Raw genomic sequence first — 16,794 nt, forward strand, 5'->3', positions numbered from 1 at the left:
GGGTTTTTATACTTTCAGTGGTGGCCAGTTGCTTCTGAAAACTGTAGACTTGTAGCGTAATAGGGAGTTTTCGTGGGTCCTTTGCACGCATAGTGATCATTGTTAAAACTAAAACTTTTAATAAAGTTATCCTCATAGTAGCCATATAAATATAATGCAGAGCCGGGGATCTGTGATGCATCCAGTTTATTGCACATGTGAGGAAGCCTCCCACAGGGTATGCCAATCAGGGATACCAGCACAGTTTTTTTTTGCCTGTTTTTTGTGCTGCTTCTAAGAAAGTGTGGCACACTGAGTGTTAGGGAATATCCGTTCTTCTCCAAGGTTTTCTTGGTTTTCTTAAGCTTTCGATGCTGCAACATTCAGCTGTTAAACAGTCTTGAGCCTGGAGAGAGATCCTATGCTTTTTTTTTGTTTTTGAAAAAGCTCACATTTCTTTCTGCTTTTTCGGAAAATGAAAAACCAAACAGTAAAATCAGCATGGCCAGGGGATAAAATGGACCTGAGTGGCTCGGATTTCCAGCAACTTGAAAATGGGACTGTAATGTGGTCGAAAGGCTGCTAAATTGATAGCAGCTGTCTAATGCTGACTGTATTACGGAGGCCCCATAAGCATGTGCCATCACATACCTACTGTACAATCCATATAAAAGATGGCTTTACTCTGACTCCCTCCACTAAGGCAGAATTCAGATAACAGGCAGTCGAGATTGCGGTTATAAATCATCCGACCAGGGTCAAATTTGAAAAGACATGCCAAAATTCTGTTTTTTTTTAAAATGCTGTAATTTGCCTCCTTTGGTTTAAAGCTACATTGCTGATTAGATTAATCCAGCTAGGCCTCAATCTGAATAAATATACAGAACAAATGCAAGTCCGTGAGAGAACTGTGGATGCTTAAAGGCACAGTACATCACTTCATGCTGCTGCAGTATGTTGCCTGTGATTTAATTCTCAGTGACAGAAGATGTTCAGAGATCATATTCTTATCCTGAGAGTTTGAGTTTTGAAGCTCAGATTAGGATGCCCACTCAGCCAGTTTTAAATTGGACAGTCTGGTTTCAGGGATGGCCACTTTGTGCTAATCAAAAACCAAACGATAAATGAAATCCTACGTGCTCTTGCCAGAGGCCCTGTTTTGCGAATATGCAGTGAGTTTTTTTTATATGCATTGCCTCTATCTGGTTTTGGATTTGTCAAAAGGTGATAGTCCTATGTCAGGTATTTGAATGAATGCCATTCACTTTTGCCTGCAACATTCAGCAGCAGCAGTCAGGGTCACTTGCTGATTTATTTTGCAGCTTCTGATGTGATCTTCTATAGAGTTCCCTGCTGTAGTATGCAGTTATTTATGTGGGGCTCCATTGTGATACCTGGTTATTTAAAGGAACCTCCCACTGTCATACATGGCTGTTATGTTCTTTGTTCATAAAGAAAGTCTTGCATTTATATAGCGCCTTTCATGACCACCGGACGTGTCAAAGCACTTTACAGCCAATGAAGTACCTTTGAAGTGTAGTCACTGTTGTAATGTAGGAAACGCAGCAGCCAATTTGCACACAGCAAACAGCAATGTGATAATGACCAGATAATCTGTTTTTGTTATGTTGATTGAGGGATAAATATTGGCCAGGACAACGGGGATAAGTCCCCTGCTCCTCTTCGAAATAGTGCCATGGGATCTTTTACGTCCACCTGAGAGGGCAGACGGGGCCTCGGTTTAACGTCTCATCCGAAAGACGGCACCTCTGACAGTGCAGCACTCTCCCAGCACTGCACTGGAGTGTCAGCCTAGATTTTTGTGCTCAAGTCTCTGGAGTGGGACTTGAACCCACAACCTTCTGACTCAGAGGCGAGGGTGCTGCCCACTGAGCCACAGCTGACTATGGCACTGTCTTGTAAATGTGTTCGTTTTTACCGGTGTACACACTTTGCCCCGTAGTGAGGAATACAGATAAAGAGTGTGACTGTCAGTATCATTGGTTTTCATGAATTCAGAAGGCTGGCAACACTTTATAGGAATTCAGTTTTAAATCCACCTGCCCTCATGCTAAACAACCAGGTAGCCATAACTCCTTTTGACATGCCTCCCCTCTCCTCCAGCAACCAAGGGAACCCAGGTGCACCTCCAAATTTCCACTTCGAAATTGACTATTATCTGGACGAACTTGACATCCACCATGTACCAGAGCTTCCAGGGTAGCCTGGCCCAGAAAAAGAATCTTTCTGCAGACTTCCAACTTCAGCGCTTCCGATAGCCTGGATGGTAAATTCATCGCTCCGTGTTACATTAATCCATACATTCCGGAAGATCAGAGGCTTGACCAACTGTCTGTACCGAGTTAGCTGTAATCAGCTGTGGCAATGGGAGGGTCTCTTGCATCTGGCCACAGTGCAGCTGGTCTATAGGCGGGAATAATCAAGCCGGGTTCCCACTCCCGATTGCTATCCAGTGAGTCCAGCTGGGAGAAACGTGTGTGGCAGTTGGGTCAGGGCGTGATGTGGTTCAGCTTTGTTAGCACCCCCCCCCCATGGTTGAATGACCTGCTGGCATTCATTGCCTAGGCTCTGTCAGGAAGAGTGGCCACTTGGGCAAGTCGCTGGAGGGCGCTTGTGAAACAGCACCTTTAAGAAGGGAAGTAAAACAATTCTGAGCACGACACAGCCCTTTTAAAGCCGCTGAGTCTGAGTAATTCAGCCCAACGGTGCCCCTTTTAAGAAAAATCCTTTATTTGGCAAGTACTGTTCATATTATTTACAACAACAGTCTGTCTACATGGGAAAGGCTGGTGTATAGTAATGGAAAATGTTGGAAATGTATAGCTGGCCACTCAACATCTGAAAGAAAGACAGGTTGATGTTTCTTGTGTAAGTTTCCATTTGAAAACATTAACCTGTATGTTTTCTTTAAAATGCTCACTGACCTTTCGAGCATTTCCTGCTTGTATTTTAGATTGCTTCAGTTTTTCTTTTTGTCCTCAATGTGTAGTATTTAATCTGAAACTGACGTTTTGTTTTGACACCCAGATTTCTGTTTTTTTTTTAACGTGGAAAGTTTTGTTCCAGTAACAGAAAAATGAGTGTGCGCCAGAGAGAATCGAGCCTCTGTGGTGAGACCATTGTGGACAGGAATTTCCTGTCCTGTACACATCCTGGACTGGGGATTTCTTTAATTCATGGTGGAGGTGATCATTACAGGAGGTTAGGGCTACTGTCCAGAGAGAGACGCTGACTGTACAGCCAGAAATTCAGCTGTGTCGGGGTTTTAATTAAGCCTGGCTTCCTCTGAAAAGCTTAAGGACTGCACAGTATCACCATTGTTACACTGGATGAAAGGGTAACAGTTCACTGGTGTCAGGAATGGTATGATCCACCTGTGTTGCTCCATCAGCTCCTAGAAATGTGCTGTACATGTATATGTCAACCTCCAAAACTAGAAAAAGCAGACCAACAAATTGAAAAAATGCTGACAACTCGAGAACGGACCCGACGTGAAAGCAAGGGGTTGTCTTATGAAGAAAGGTTGAGCAGGTTGGGCTTATACTCATTGGAGTTTAGAAGAATGAGAGGTGATCTTATTGAAAATATAAGATTCTGAGGGGGCTCGACAGGGTAGATGCAGAGAGGATGTTTCCCCTCGTGGGGGAATCTCGAACTAGGGGGCACAGTTTCAGGATAAGGGGTCGCCCATTTAAAACGGAGATGAGGAGGAATTTCTTCTTCTCAGAGGGTCGTGAATCTTTGGAATTCTCTACCCCAAAAAGCTGTGGAGGCGGAGTCATTGAATATATTCAAGGCGGAGATAGACAGATATTTGAGCTACAGGGGAGTCGAGGGTTATGGGGAGCAGGCGGGAAAGTGGAATTGAGGCCAAGATCAGATCAGGCATGATCTTATTGAATGGCGGGGCAGGCTCGAGGGGCCGAATGGCCTACTCCTGCTCCTATTACTTATGTTCAAGTAGTTACATGGGCTTTATAACTGAAACTAGTGGTGGAGAAATGAAAAAACATAAGTACATGAAAGCTTGAAGGGGAAGTTCAAGTGTTGAAGGCATAAAATTGGTGGTGCGTTTCTATGTGGAGGGTCCTGGGGCATGTTCCCTTGGAGAAGTTTTTGAATTGTTACATTAAAAATGATGTGTGCTGATTAATTTTAAGTGGTTTCATATTCAACAACAACAACTTGCATTCACATGGCGCCTTTAACATAGGAAAATGTCCAAAGGTGCTTCAGGGGAGCATAATCAGACAAAAATGGACACCAAGCCAAAGAAGGAGCTATATTAGTAGAGGTGACTAAAAGCTTGGACAAAAAAGTGGGTTTTCAGTTTTTAAGGAGGGGAGAGAGGTGGAGAGGGAATTCCAAAGCTTGAGGCCTAGATGGTCGAAGGCATGATCTCCAATGGTGGGCTGAAGGGTGTGGGGAGATGCATAAGATGCCAGAGTTGGAGGGATGCAGAGTGGAAGATGGTTGTAGGGCTTGGAGGAGGTTACAGAGATAGGGAGGGGCGAGGCCACAAAGGAATTCAAACAGGCAGATGAGAATTTTAAATTTGAGGCTTCGGTGCACTGGGAACCAGTGTCGGCCAGCGGTCACGGAGGTGCTGGTGAGCGGGACTTGGTGCGGGTTAGGATACGGCAGCAGAATTTTGGATGAACTCAAGTTTATGGAAGGCGGTAGTTGGGAGGGCAGCCAAGAAAGCACTGGAGTCGAGTCTGCAGGTAATGAAAGCATGGATGAGGACTGCAGCAGCAGATGGGCTGAGGCTGGAGATGGGTGATTGTTAGAGAGGTGGAAGTAGGTCGTTTTTGTGATGGAGCGGATTTAGGGTCGGAAGCTCATTTTCTCAGTTGTATCAATGATACATAATCATAAATATATTATCACAGTTATCTACAGTACAGTTAAACAGCCAATGGCACTGAACAATATTAACACCAAATAGCTTCCTTCTAACCTGTAAATGTTATGATTCTAGCTATAAAAAGGAGGGTAGATAAATAATGTTTGTGGTGGGACTTGTAAAATACAATGGAGTCCACATGTGAGGAAGCACAACTGACAGTCATAAATTGTGAAGCAGGTGAATTGCGAAGCAGTGGCTCAAAGTTCAAGCTTAGGTTAGATGATGCAATGTGTGCTGAATTTGAAAACGATGACTAAATGTCTGAGTTGTTTGAACTTCATTGGCAGCTAACCACTCTTATTTGTGCTTTTGTTAATTAGGTATAATTCACCAGATGAAAGGGGATTATGAAACTGCACTGAAACTCCACAAGACTCACCTCTCTATTGCTCAGGAACTCAGTGACTATGCTGCACAGGGAAGAGCCTATGGGAATATGGGCAATGCCTATAATGCCCTGGGTATGTATGACCAAGCAGTGAAATACCACCGTCAAGAGCTACAGATCTCCATGGAAGTAAATGACCGGGCATCACAAGCATCAACCCATGGCAATCTTGCTGTCGCCTACCAGGCTCTGGGTGCCCATGATAGGGCCTTGCAGCACTACCAAAACCATCTAAACATAGCACGAGAGCTACGGGATATACAAAGTGAGGCCCGGGCGCTTAGTAACCTAGGTAACTTCCACTGTTCGAGAGGGGAGTTCATTCAGGCTGTTCCATATTATGAACAGTATTTACGCTTGTCTCCTGACCTACAAGATATGGAGGGTGAGGGAAAAGTATGTCATAACCTTGGCTATGCTCATTACTGTCTGGGAAACTACCAAGAGGCTGTGAAATATTATGAACAAGATTTAGCTCTAGCCAAGGACTTGCACGATAAACTTAGTCAGGCAAAGGCCTACTGCAACTTGGGCCTAGCATTTAAGGCCCTTGGTAACTACGCTAAAGCAGAAGAATGTCAGAAATATGTTCTATCATTAGCCCAGTCATTAAACAATGCACAAGCCAAATTTAGAGCTTTAGGCAACCTGGGTGATATTTTTGTGTGCAAGAAAGATGTGAACGGTGCTGTTAAGTTCTACGAACAGCAGCTGACTTTGGCTCATCAGGTTAAAGACCGGAAGCTTGAAGCCAGTGCTTATGCAGCTCTGGGTACCGCGTACAGACTAATACAGAAATACGACAAAGCATTAGGATATCACACACAAGAGCTTGAGGTTTATCAAGAACTGGGTGATTTGCTGGGAGAATGTAAAGCACATGGCCACCTTGCAGCAGTCTACATGGCCCTTGGAAAATACACCATGGCCTTCAAATGTTACGAAGAGCAGCTGGATTTGGGACAGAAGCTAAAAAATCCCAATATTGAGGCACAAGTTTATGGCAACATGGGAATCACCAAAATGAACATGAATGTAATGGAAGACGCTATTGGCTACTTTGAACAGCAGCTGGCTACACTGCAGCAGTTGAGTGGCAATGATGCCGTCCTGGATAGAGGGCATGCGTATGGAAATCTGGGAGACTGCTATGAGGCATTAGGAGATTATGAGGAAGCTGTAAAATATCATGAACAGTATTTATCAGTGGCTCAGAGTTTAAATCGGATGCAGGAGCAAGCCAAAGCCTATCGGGGACTTGGAAATGGGCATCGGTAAGTACTAAGCGGAACCCAATCTATGTCTGTACGTACATCTCACTGTGTGCATTTGTGTATATATATCTCTCCCCCACCCTCCCCTGCGCACATACAACAGCCATAACTATTCAATCATTGGCAAGAAAAAAAACACTTGAGGTTTATAAGATTTCCTCAATTACATGTAATGGCTCTAAATACAGTTTGTTTCAGATCATCTGTAGAAGCAAATTAATTATGTTAAAAAAAAATCAGTGAATAAGTGTCTGTGCTAATTATCTAAATACAGTAAATGTGGAGTCAGATCAAAGGAAAGCTAATCGAGCTTTATATCCTATTATACTGTAGTTAGTATATCGTATTGATATACTTAGAGTACTGCTATTTCTCAGGCTTTAATTAAATCCCCTAAACTGCATATGCCTGCCATTACAGAATGTTTTTACGCTGTCAGGGGGAAGGAATGGGTGTGGGTGAATGAAAATGCCAATATTTTAAATGCTTCTGCCGTCTAGAGTATGGAGGCCACTCAGCACAGACTTCAAGATGCCTCTCAGGGCGCCACACCTAGTCTCACCTGCTCTGGACTAGGCAGGTAAAAAATCACCCAAGGTTTCTGATTAATCACCCAAGGTTTCTGCTCCACACTGGAGGTTGCACGTGCGGATGTTGGATGAGGCCAAGATTGGGCTTAGCTGTAACTTCCGCCACGAAGGAATAGACTGCCAACATTTAATACCTAGGTTTGCATACGAAGAATTGATGCTTGGAAAGCAGTTGATGTCTGTTGAAGAATACCTCTTAAAAGAGTTAGCCCCTTCAAAAAGAGGAGTGGTCCACAGGCCGCCTGTAAAACCCTTTAATAATTTGCTTCATAATTAGAAGCAGGATTTCAGATCTCCAATGACATTGTTCGGGATTAGTTTTTTCACTCAGATACATGGGGATGAAAGAGGATGGGAATTGCAAGAGAATTTATTAATGGAGGGAAGAGCCTACAAATAAAGTGGCATTCATGATGTCCATGGAAATGTCCACAACTTTAACTGATTGCCCCATTTTTGAGGAAAAGATGGACGTAAGAGAGTGAACTTGGCAAAGGAAGAAAAAGATAAGTAGGCAAAGATCTATGTTACTTGATGCAGTGGTGTTCAATCTTTTCTTTTAGGGTGACCCCATGCACCACTTCCATCGCCTTCCCTGGCCGCTGCTCAGGCTGTACCAGACTATTGGCAATATTGGAGTCCTATTTGACTCTGAGCCGAGCTTCTGAGCCTATATCCTCTCCATCACAAAGCCTGCCCAATTCCACCTCCATAACGCTGCCTGTCTCTGGCCGTGCTTCAGCTTATCTGCTGTTGAAACCCTCATCCATGCATTTGTTACCTCCAGCCTCCGCTATTCCAATCTTTCCTGGCTGGCCTCCCATCTTCCACCCTGCAGAAAATTGACTCCATCCAAAACTTTGCTGCCGTATCCTAACCTGAACCAAGTCCTGCTCGCCTATCACCCCTGTGCTCGCTGACCTACAGTGGCTCCCAGTCCACCAACACTTTGATTTTAAAATTCGTGTCTTTGTGTTCAAGTTCCTTCATGATCTCACCCCTTCCTATCTCTGTAATCTCCTCTGGCTTTTACAGGAAACTTTTTTTTATCCGGCACGGACGGGACCGACGTGGTGCTGGTTCATCAAAAATTCCGGATAACCGAACGCTACAGTAAAAGATAGGGAGAGCTGACAGCGCCGTATAAAGCAACAAACCCTGTTGCTTAGCAACAAACCCTGTTGCTTAGCAACAACTGTAGAACAATGGCCTCAAGTTTCAAGCGTCTCTGTAGCTTAGCAACAGCTGCAGCCACACCCTTGCACAGCACAGATGGAAGAAGGTAGAAAAATATGACGTAAAACCTACTCCTGAATTTTGCTGGTTAACCGAGATTTCCGGTTATTTAGGTGCCGGTAAATCGAAAGTTTCCTGTATAACCCTCCAGGAACTCCATATTCCTCCAATTCTGGCAATTTGTGAACCCCCCCATTTCCTTTGCTCCACATTGGAGGCTATTTCTTCAGCCGTATTGGCCCTATGCTCTCGAATTCCCTGCTCAGACCTCTCCAACTCTCCACCTCTCCTTCCTTTAAGACTATCCTTAAAACCTACCTCTTCACCAAGCTTTTAGTCACCCCATCTAATATCTTAGGCTCGGTATCGATTTTTGTCTGATTATGCTCCTGTGAATCTCCTTGGGCTGTTTTTATATGTTAAAGGTGTTCTATAAATGCAAGTTGTTAGTGTAAAGGTCACCTTTCATGCATGTCTTCATGTCTTCCAAATAATAACGAATAACCTATACACTGGTGCAAGTTATTGGGCTTTATCAGTCTGGCACCCATTAATTAGGGGAATGACTTATGAATTGGATTTTACTGCAGCACATGATGGTCAAAGACAACATATTCATTGTCAGCTCAGTTCACATCATTGAATGCTACATGACAGAAGGAGGCCATTCGGTCCATCGTGCTTGTTCCGACTCTTTGGTAGAGCTATCCAATTAGTCCCACTCTCCTGCTCTTTCCCCATAGCCCTGTAATTTTTTTGCCCTTCAAGTATTTATCCAATTCTCTTTTGAAAGTTACCATTGAATTTGCTTCCACCACCTTTTCAGGCAGTGAATTCCAGATCACAACAACGCGCTGCATAATTTTTTTTTCCTCATGCTGCCTATGGTTCGTTTGCCAATCACCTTAAATTTGTGGTCCTTTGGTTAGCGACCCTTCTGCCACTGGAAACAGTTTCTCATTATTTACTCTATCAAAACTATTCATCATTTTGAACACCTATATAAAAATCTCATCTTAACCTTCTCTACTCCAAGGCGAACAACCTCAGCTTCTCCAGTCTCTCCACATAACTGAAGTCCCTCATTCCTGGTACCATTCTAGTAAATCTCCTCTGCACCCTCTCCAAGGCCTTGACATCCTTCCTAAAGTGTGGTGCCCAGAATTGAACACAATACTCCAGCTGAGGACTAACCAGTGTTTTATAAAGGTTTAACATAACATCCTTGCTTTTGTACTCAATGACTGTTAATAAAGCCAAGAATCCCATATACTTTTTTAACGGCCTTCTCTACTTGTCCTGCCAACTTCAAAGATTTGTGTACATACACCCCCAGGTCTCTCTGTTCCTGCACCCCCTTTAAAATTGTACCATTTAGTTTATATTGTCTCGCTTCATTCTTCCGACCAAAATGTATTACTTCACACTTCCTTGCGTTAAATTTCATCTGCCATATGTCTACCCACTTCTGTCTATGTCCTCCTGAAATCTGTTGCTATTCTCTTCATCGTTTATCACATTTCTGAGATTTGTATTGTCTGCAAACTTTGAAACTATACCCTGTATACTCCAGTCCAGGTCATTAATATATAACAAAAAGAGCAGTGGTCCTAATCCTGCCCCCTGGGGAACATCACTGTATACTTCCCTCCAGTCTGAAAAACAACTGTTCATCACTAGTCTCTGCTTTCTTTGTTTTAGCCAATTTTGCTACAAGTCTATTATGTGGTAGTTTGTCAAACGCCTTTTGAAAGTCCATGTACATCAACTGCACTGCCCTCATCAATCCTTTCTGTTACTTCATCAAAAAACTTAATTAAGTTTTTCAAATACGATTTGCCTTTAGCAAATCTGTGCTGACTTTCATTTATTAGCCCATACTTTTCCAAGTGGCAATTAATCTTGTGCCAGATTATTGTTTCTAAAAGTTTCCCCACCTGCCTGGACTGTAATTGCCGTGTTTATTCCTCTCGTCTTTTTTGAACAGGGGTGTAACATTTGCAATTCTCCTGTCCTCTGGCACCGCTCCCATATCTAAGGAGGATTGGAAGATTGTGGCCAGAGCTTCCGCAATTTCCACCCTTGCTTCCCTCAGTAACCTAGGAAGTACCTTGACCACACACTTGCACGTGGCTGACTTTGCAGATTACAGTGTCTCAGTGTGCTGAAAGCTGTGTCCTGTACTTAATTTATGTGACCCTATCACAGAAACACCATTAATCCTGAAAATGTTTGGAATACACCACACTTTTATTGTTCCTTGATAGATATGATAGAGTATAGTGTTTAGGGACAGTGGCAGCATGGATACGAAATTGGCTAAGTGACAGGAAACAGAATGGTTGTTTTTCGGACTGGAGGAAGGTATACAGTGGTGCTCCCCAGGGGTTGGTTCTAGGACCACTGCTTTTCTTAATATATATTAATAACTTGGACTTGGGAGTACAGGGCACAATTTCAAAATTTGCAGATGACATAAAACTTGAAAGTATAGTGAACAGTGCGGAGGATAGTGACAGACTTCAGGAGGACATAGACAGGCTGGTGAAATGGGCGGACCCGTGGCAGATGAAATTTAACGCAGAAAAGTGTGAAGTGATACATTTTGGTAGGAAGAACGAGGAGAGACAATATGAACTAAAGGGTACAATTCTAAAGGGGGTGCATGAACAGAGAGACCTGGGGGTTTATGTGCACAAATTGTTGAAGGTGGCAGGGCAAGTTGAGAAAGCATACGGGATCCTGGGCTTCATAAATAGAGGCATAGAGTACAAAAGCGAGGAAGTTATGGTGAACTTTATAAAACACTGATTTGGCCTCAACTAGAGTATTGTGTCCAATTCTGGTCACCGTACTTTAGGAAGGATGTGAAGGCCTTAGAGAGAGTGCAGAAAAGATTTACGAGAATGGTTCCAGGGATGAGGGACTTCAGTTACGTGGATAGACTGGAGAAGCTGGGGTTGTTCTCCTTAGAGCAGAGAAGGTTGAGAGGAGATAATCATGAGGGGTCTAGACAGAGTAGATCGAGCAAAACTGTTCCCATTGGTGGAAGGGTTGAGAACCAGAGGACACAGACTTAAGGTTACTGGCAAAAGAACCAAAGGCGACATGAGGGAAAACTTTTTTTACGCAGCGAGTGGTTATGATCTGGAATGCACTGCCTGAAAGGGTGGTGGAGGCAGACTCAATTGTGGCGTTCAAAAGAGAATTGAATAAGTACCTGAAAGAAAAAAATTTGCAGGGCTACGGGGAAAGGGCAGGGGAGTGGGACTAGCTGAAGTGCTTTTGCAGAGAGCTGGCACGGGCTCGACAAGCCGAATGGCCTCCTTCTGTGCTGTAACCATTCTACGATTCTATAAAGCAATTTCTAAATGTTTGTAGTATATTCCCACCAGTCTTTGCCAACTTCACTTGATTCCTAACTCAAGTGGAAAAAGCAGTCAGATTATTGGTATGGTCTAACTGGGTCAACCCTGGCATATCTAGTCTTGGTGCAGATACATTTCTGACTATCAGTTTTGGGGTAACTAATTCAATAATAATAACAACAGCAGCTTACATTTCCATAAAACTCCTCATGTACAGAACGGCATCTCAAAACATCTTACAGGATGCTGATGAAGATTTGATCCAAAGGAAGAATGAAAAAGGGAAAGTAGGTAAAAGCTAGGTGGCAGGAGGGTGGTGGTGGTGGCGGCCGGGGGCCGCGATGGCTGAAAGCGTGGTCAAAGAGAAAGGCCTTGAAGGGGGCTCTTGAAATTAGGAAGGAAAGTGGCAGGATATGAGGCTGGAGTTCCATCGGGAAGCAGTGTCCTGGCTGAAAGAGCACTCCTGATGGTAGAGAGGAGAGAACGTAGAGAGGGGAGAACGGAGAATAAGAAATGAACTGATGTTGGAGGAACTGAGCGTGTGTGCAGGCAAATACAGCTAGATGAGATCACTGAGAGGGGGTGGAGCGAGGCCATGGAGGGATTTGACAGCAAGTCAAGGACCTTGAAGTCAATTTGCCAGGGCATGGGAAGGAGTGGAGCTTGGTGTGGGTGAGGACTTGGACTGGGGCAATCTGAATGGGTTGCCATTTGTGGAGAGAGGAAACAGGAAGGCTGGTTAGGAGGGCATTGGAGAAATTGAGCCTCAAGGTGGGTTAGGATTTTGGCTGCTGTGGGGGAGAGCCAGGTTATATCATAGAGATAGGAGAAAACAGTCTCGTTAACAGAACAGAAGTGAGGAGAAAAGCTTAGTTGTTTTACTGATGTTTCTGGCTGGGTCAGTACTAGGATAGCCAGTCTTCCTATAGGCATGTTCCTGTCTGGATCATTACTGAGATAGCCAGTCCTGTTAAAGACTCATTACTGACTGGGTTAGTACAGCAAGAGTCAATCCTTCAATGAGAAACCAGATTCAGCAACATTTGCACCCATGCAAGTTGATTTAAGGGGAACGTTTTAGCACGTGACATTTCTGGGGATCAGTACGTAGGCTTCTTGTAGTTGCAGATTCAACGTAGTAGCAACTTAATTATCCTTAAACTTCACGTGAGCATGAAGTTGGGTTATTCTACAATATGTAACTTAATTGAGAGGAAGTGGAGCAGAGTGGGAGTCCTGTCCTACTTGTTGCACAGCGCTACTCCACAATGGGAGCATTTACCCGCTAAAGATGGTCCCAGCTGGGATGCATTATTTGAAGTATTTGATTGCACTGGTATTTTGTTAATTCCTCTGAGTAATATTTCCCACCTGGGACCATTTTTACTGGGAAGTCTCTGAACAATGAAGCCAGCAGGAAGAAGTAAAACAATTGGGGTTGTATTTCTGCACAGTACAGCTGTACAGAGCTCAGAGCATGGAGCAGAGTGCAGTCGATAGGATTGTAGTAACATGTGATCCATCAAATGCACTGACTTTGGGAACTAACTGTTGGAATTTATTGTTTTGAGATTTTGTACAATACAGTCCTGTTATTATGTGACTGACTGACCTTACAGTAGTACAGTCTGTTGCTGTGTGACTCACTGATGCACCTCAGCAACAAAGCCCAGTCACGAGTTAGCAGACTTATCTTGCTGACTGACCCCATAATAGTGCAGCCCTGTCACTGTGACTGATTGGCCCATAATAGTGCAGCGCTGTCACTGTGACTGATTGATTGACTCTCAATAGTGCAGCCATGCCACTGTGTGGCTGACTGGCCCACAATAGTGCAGTTCTGTCAGTGCATCACTGGCTGACTGACCTCATGATAGTACAACCCTGTGGCTGATTGACTGACACCACAACAGCATTGTGTCACTGTGTGACTGATCCTGTGATAGTGCAGCCCTGTCGTAGTGTGACTGACTCGCAGAGATCCTGATACGAATCATTTTTGCACAGCCTATTACTTTAAACCTGGTTATTTATTTGTATTGGCGGCATTGATGCAGTTCTGTAATTTAAATAAGAAATTCAAAAGCTTTCAGCCACAATTGATTATTTCTTTCTCTACAATATAACAGATCTATTACTGCGATCATTTAATTTTGAAGAAATAATTTATACAGTTTTCTAAAAGAGTGACATAGCTGCCATACATGACGTCAGTTAATGTGCTGAGAGTTACTTGAGTCACTGCTTAAGAATTAATCTCTGGTGACTGGCATTTATAAATGATTATTAAGATATAGTGCTGAGTGAAGCAGAGCTTGGGGAAAATATCGAGTATCCAACTGTAACTGAATAATTGTTATTAAAAGAAAAGGTCAGAATGATTCATGACCGTGTTTGCTGGTGTAGAATGATTGAATTTTATATCAAAGGGTTCGCTGTGAGCTAATCCTCAATGAAGTTCAAAGAGCAGTGATCTTCTTAGACTAAATTTACCAAACTGAAATCCGGACTAAGTTCCCTTTCATTTGTCCCAACCTTCTGATAACCTCCAGATGTACAAAGCATGTCCAGGCTGAGCAGCTTCCAGTAATACTCTAGTCTCTTCTCTCTCTTTCCTACTTTCACACGTTTTGGTTCAGGGCGTGAGCTACACAGGAGTCTCTCCACTGACCAGCAAGTAGTGTGACCTGTCCACACAGTACTGGGTTACAAGTGCGTTGTGGTCAGTGCGGTGTGTCTACTTGACCGGGATTTTTTTTGGGCTGATGTTTGCTGTAGTTGTACAGGTAATGATTCATATCCAGGTGACACAGAGTATCAGTAAACCACTGAAAACATGCCAGCGAGTGGCAGAATGGGAGTTGGGAGTCTGAGGGAGACACAGAATGGAAGCTCACTCAGTTAGCAGGAAGGGAACACTGTTTCTGGCATCATTTGTATGCCTCAGTCTGCCAGCGTCCCAGTGCAAGCATGATGAAAATGGTGGATTGAGGCTATAAATTTCTGTAGTTATAAGATCAACTGACCTGCCAACTTTCCCAACAAGGTGGAAGTGACATGGTGTGATCCAGCAAATGGGAAATGGGAAAAAAATTAAAAGAGGGAGTCTGACTCTCAAATAAAAAAGTAGATGTCTGCCCGTCAATTATTTAAGTACACAAATACACTCAAAACTTTTCATTAAATTTGTTCTTTTTTTTCCTGAGCAATCACTATTCATCTTTAACAATTTTGTCAAACATAAAAGAGCTATTAAAAAATTCTGCAAAGCAAATGATGTTAATATAGGACAAACAGAAAGCCGACTGTACTTTCAAATGCAAATATAATGACAGATAGAATGATCACCCGTATGCTGCTCTTTTCTGAATCACTTCATTGTTTACATGAAATAGTTTCTTGGATTAATGCATGTTTCTGAAAGTGGTGGAGTTTGTCTGTGCCAAGGGCATTTTAATAGACCAAGGAGAAGGGAAACAAGGACCTCACAGGGCCCTGAAATAATGTACTGTAATCATTTTATGATTTATTGGATGCGATTGTACGTAGCCCTGTAATATGTAGAAAACTAGCGTCCTGTCGCAAGCCTTTCATTTCACATTAAGCTTCACATGATGATGTCATATACCATAAGAGCAAAACTGGAGTGTTTTTTGCATGCCATCTGTCTCCGATGCCGAGTGCCTGTTATTAAACCCATTGACGGTTTGGAGGTAGACTACAGTGAAGATGACAACAGGAGTTTAAAGATGCTGCTGACATCACTGCTGCAGTTACGTCAAGAAATAACTTTTCAGTGGATCACGAGGAGATTTGGGGCTCGATTTTCCAAGCCCTGAGGAGGCGGGTTTGGAGGCGGGAGTGGTGGGAAAATTGCAGAATCGGGGGGCAGGAACCCATCCCGCCCCAACCCGCCTCCGTGCCAATGTCCCGGGTACCCAACCTGTGCTGGGAGCTGTCTCCCTGAGGCGGGAAGGGGATTAGTGCCAATTAACTGCCTGTTAACAGGTAGTTAACGGGCAGATTTTTGCCTAATCCCTATTTTTAGCCCTGAAGTGTGGGCTGTCCGACGGCTCCGAACCACGCCAAGTTAGCGAGGCGGACCATTGGTCTGCAGGGGTTGGAGGAGTCAAGATGTCCGTTGTGCAGGTGAGTGATGGGTGCATGTGTGCAGAGGTAAGTGTGTGAGGTGAGTGTAAAGTGTTTTAATAAGTTTTACTTACCTTTACTTTCTCCTGCAGGCTTCCTTCCTTCAGTTCTCGGGAGTCCCTCAGCTCACCGGCACAGAAAGCAGAATGGCTGCTGAACTGTCAAAAGCTGCAGCCTCTGTTTTCTGGTCTGGAGAGCTCTCTAACTGAATCTGAGTAGAAAGACTCAAGTTAGAAGACAGATTGTCAGTGTTTGACAGCTTCACAGAGCTGTCAAATGCTGATTTTTCATCTGTCAAAAGCTCTTGACAGATGAAATGTCAATCACTGACATCACCAGTAACTAGGTGTCCCTTAATTGGCCTGCTGAGCCCGCTGGGTGGGCTTAACAAGGTCAATCAAGGGAAAATAGCGTGGGTTGGCCACAAGTCGATGGAGGCGGGACTACAACCCAAAAAGTGGGAGTACCGCCTCCAAAAGCTCCCCATTGACAAAATCGAGCCCTTGGTGTCTGATGTATTTTCCAGCTTTATGTTTTATGAGTTGGGAATGCAGAAAGTACCAATCAGGGCAAGATTTCCTCTGCACTAGGTGGAGCAAAATCATAAGCCTGTTTGTTCTAAACACATACATTTCTGCTACACAAAACAACAACCACAACTTGTATTTACAGTATATAGCGCCTTTAATGTAGTAAAACGCCCCAAGGCACTTTACAGGAGTATTGTGTGACAAAAAATTTGACACCAAGCCACAAGGATAAATTTGGGTAGGTGACCAAAATCTTGGTCAAAGAGGTAGGTTTTAAGGAGTGTCTTAAAGGAGGAAAGAGAGGCGGAGAGGTTTAGGCAGGGAATTCCAGAGCTTGGGGCCTAGGCAAC

The 16,794-nt window shown here is 43.7% G+C and overlaps 1 protein-coding gene across 5 annotated transcripts in view; it reads left to right on the forward strand.

The window, feature by feature from the left end:
* ttc28 (tetratricopeptide repeat domain 28) overlaps positions 1–16,794 on the forward strand; it is an 859,201-nt gene that overhangs the window by 630,080 nt on the left and 212,327 nt on the right. For all 5 annotated transcript variants that reach the window (XM_085961472.1, XM_085961475.1, XM_085961474.1 and 2 more), the window contains one exon: positions 5,230–6,571. In XM_085961472.1, coding sequence (XP_085817598.1) covers positions 5,230–6,571 — 1,342 coding nt within the window. The remainder of the gene's footprint in view (positions 1–5,229; positions 6,572–16,794) is intronic.

This window comes from Somniosus microcephalus, chromosome 19, assembly GCF_052327205.1.
Source record: "Somniosus microcephalus isolate GS21.2 chromosome 19, FLI_Smic_1.0, whole genome shotgun sequence".
NCBI lineage: Eukaryota > Metazoa > Chordata > Chondrichthyes > Squaliformes > Somniosidae > Somniosus > Somniosus microcephalus.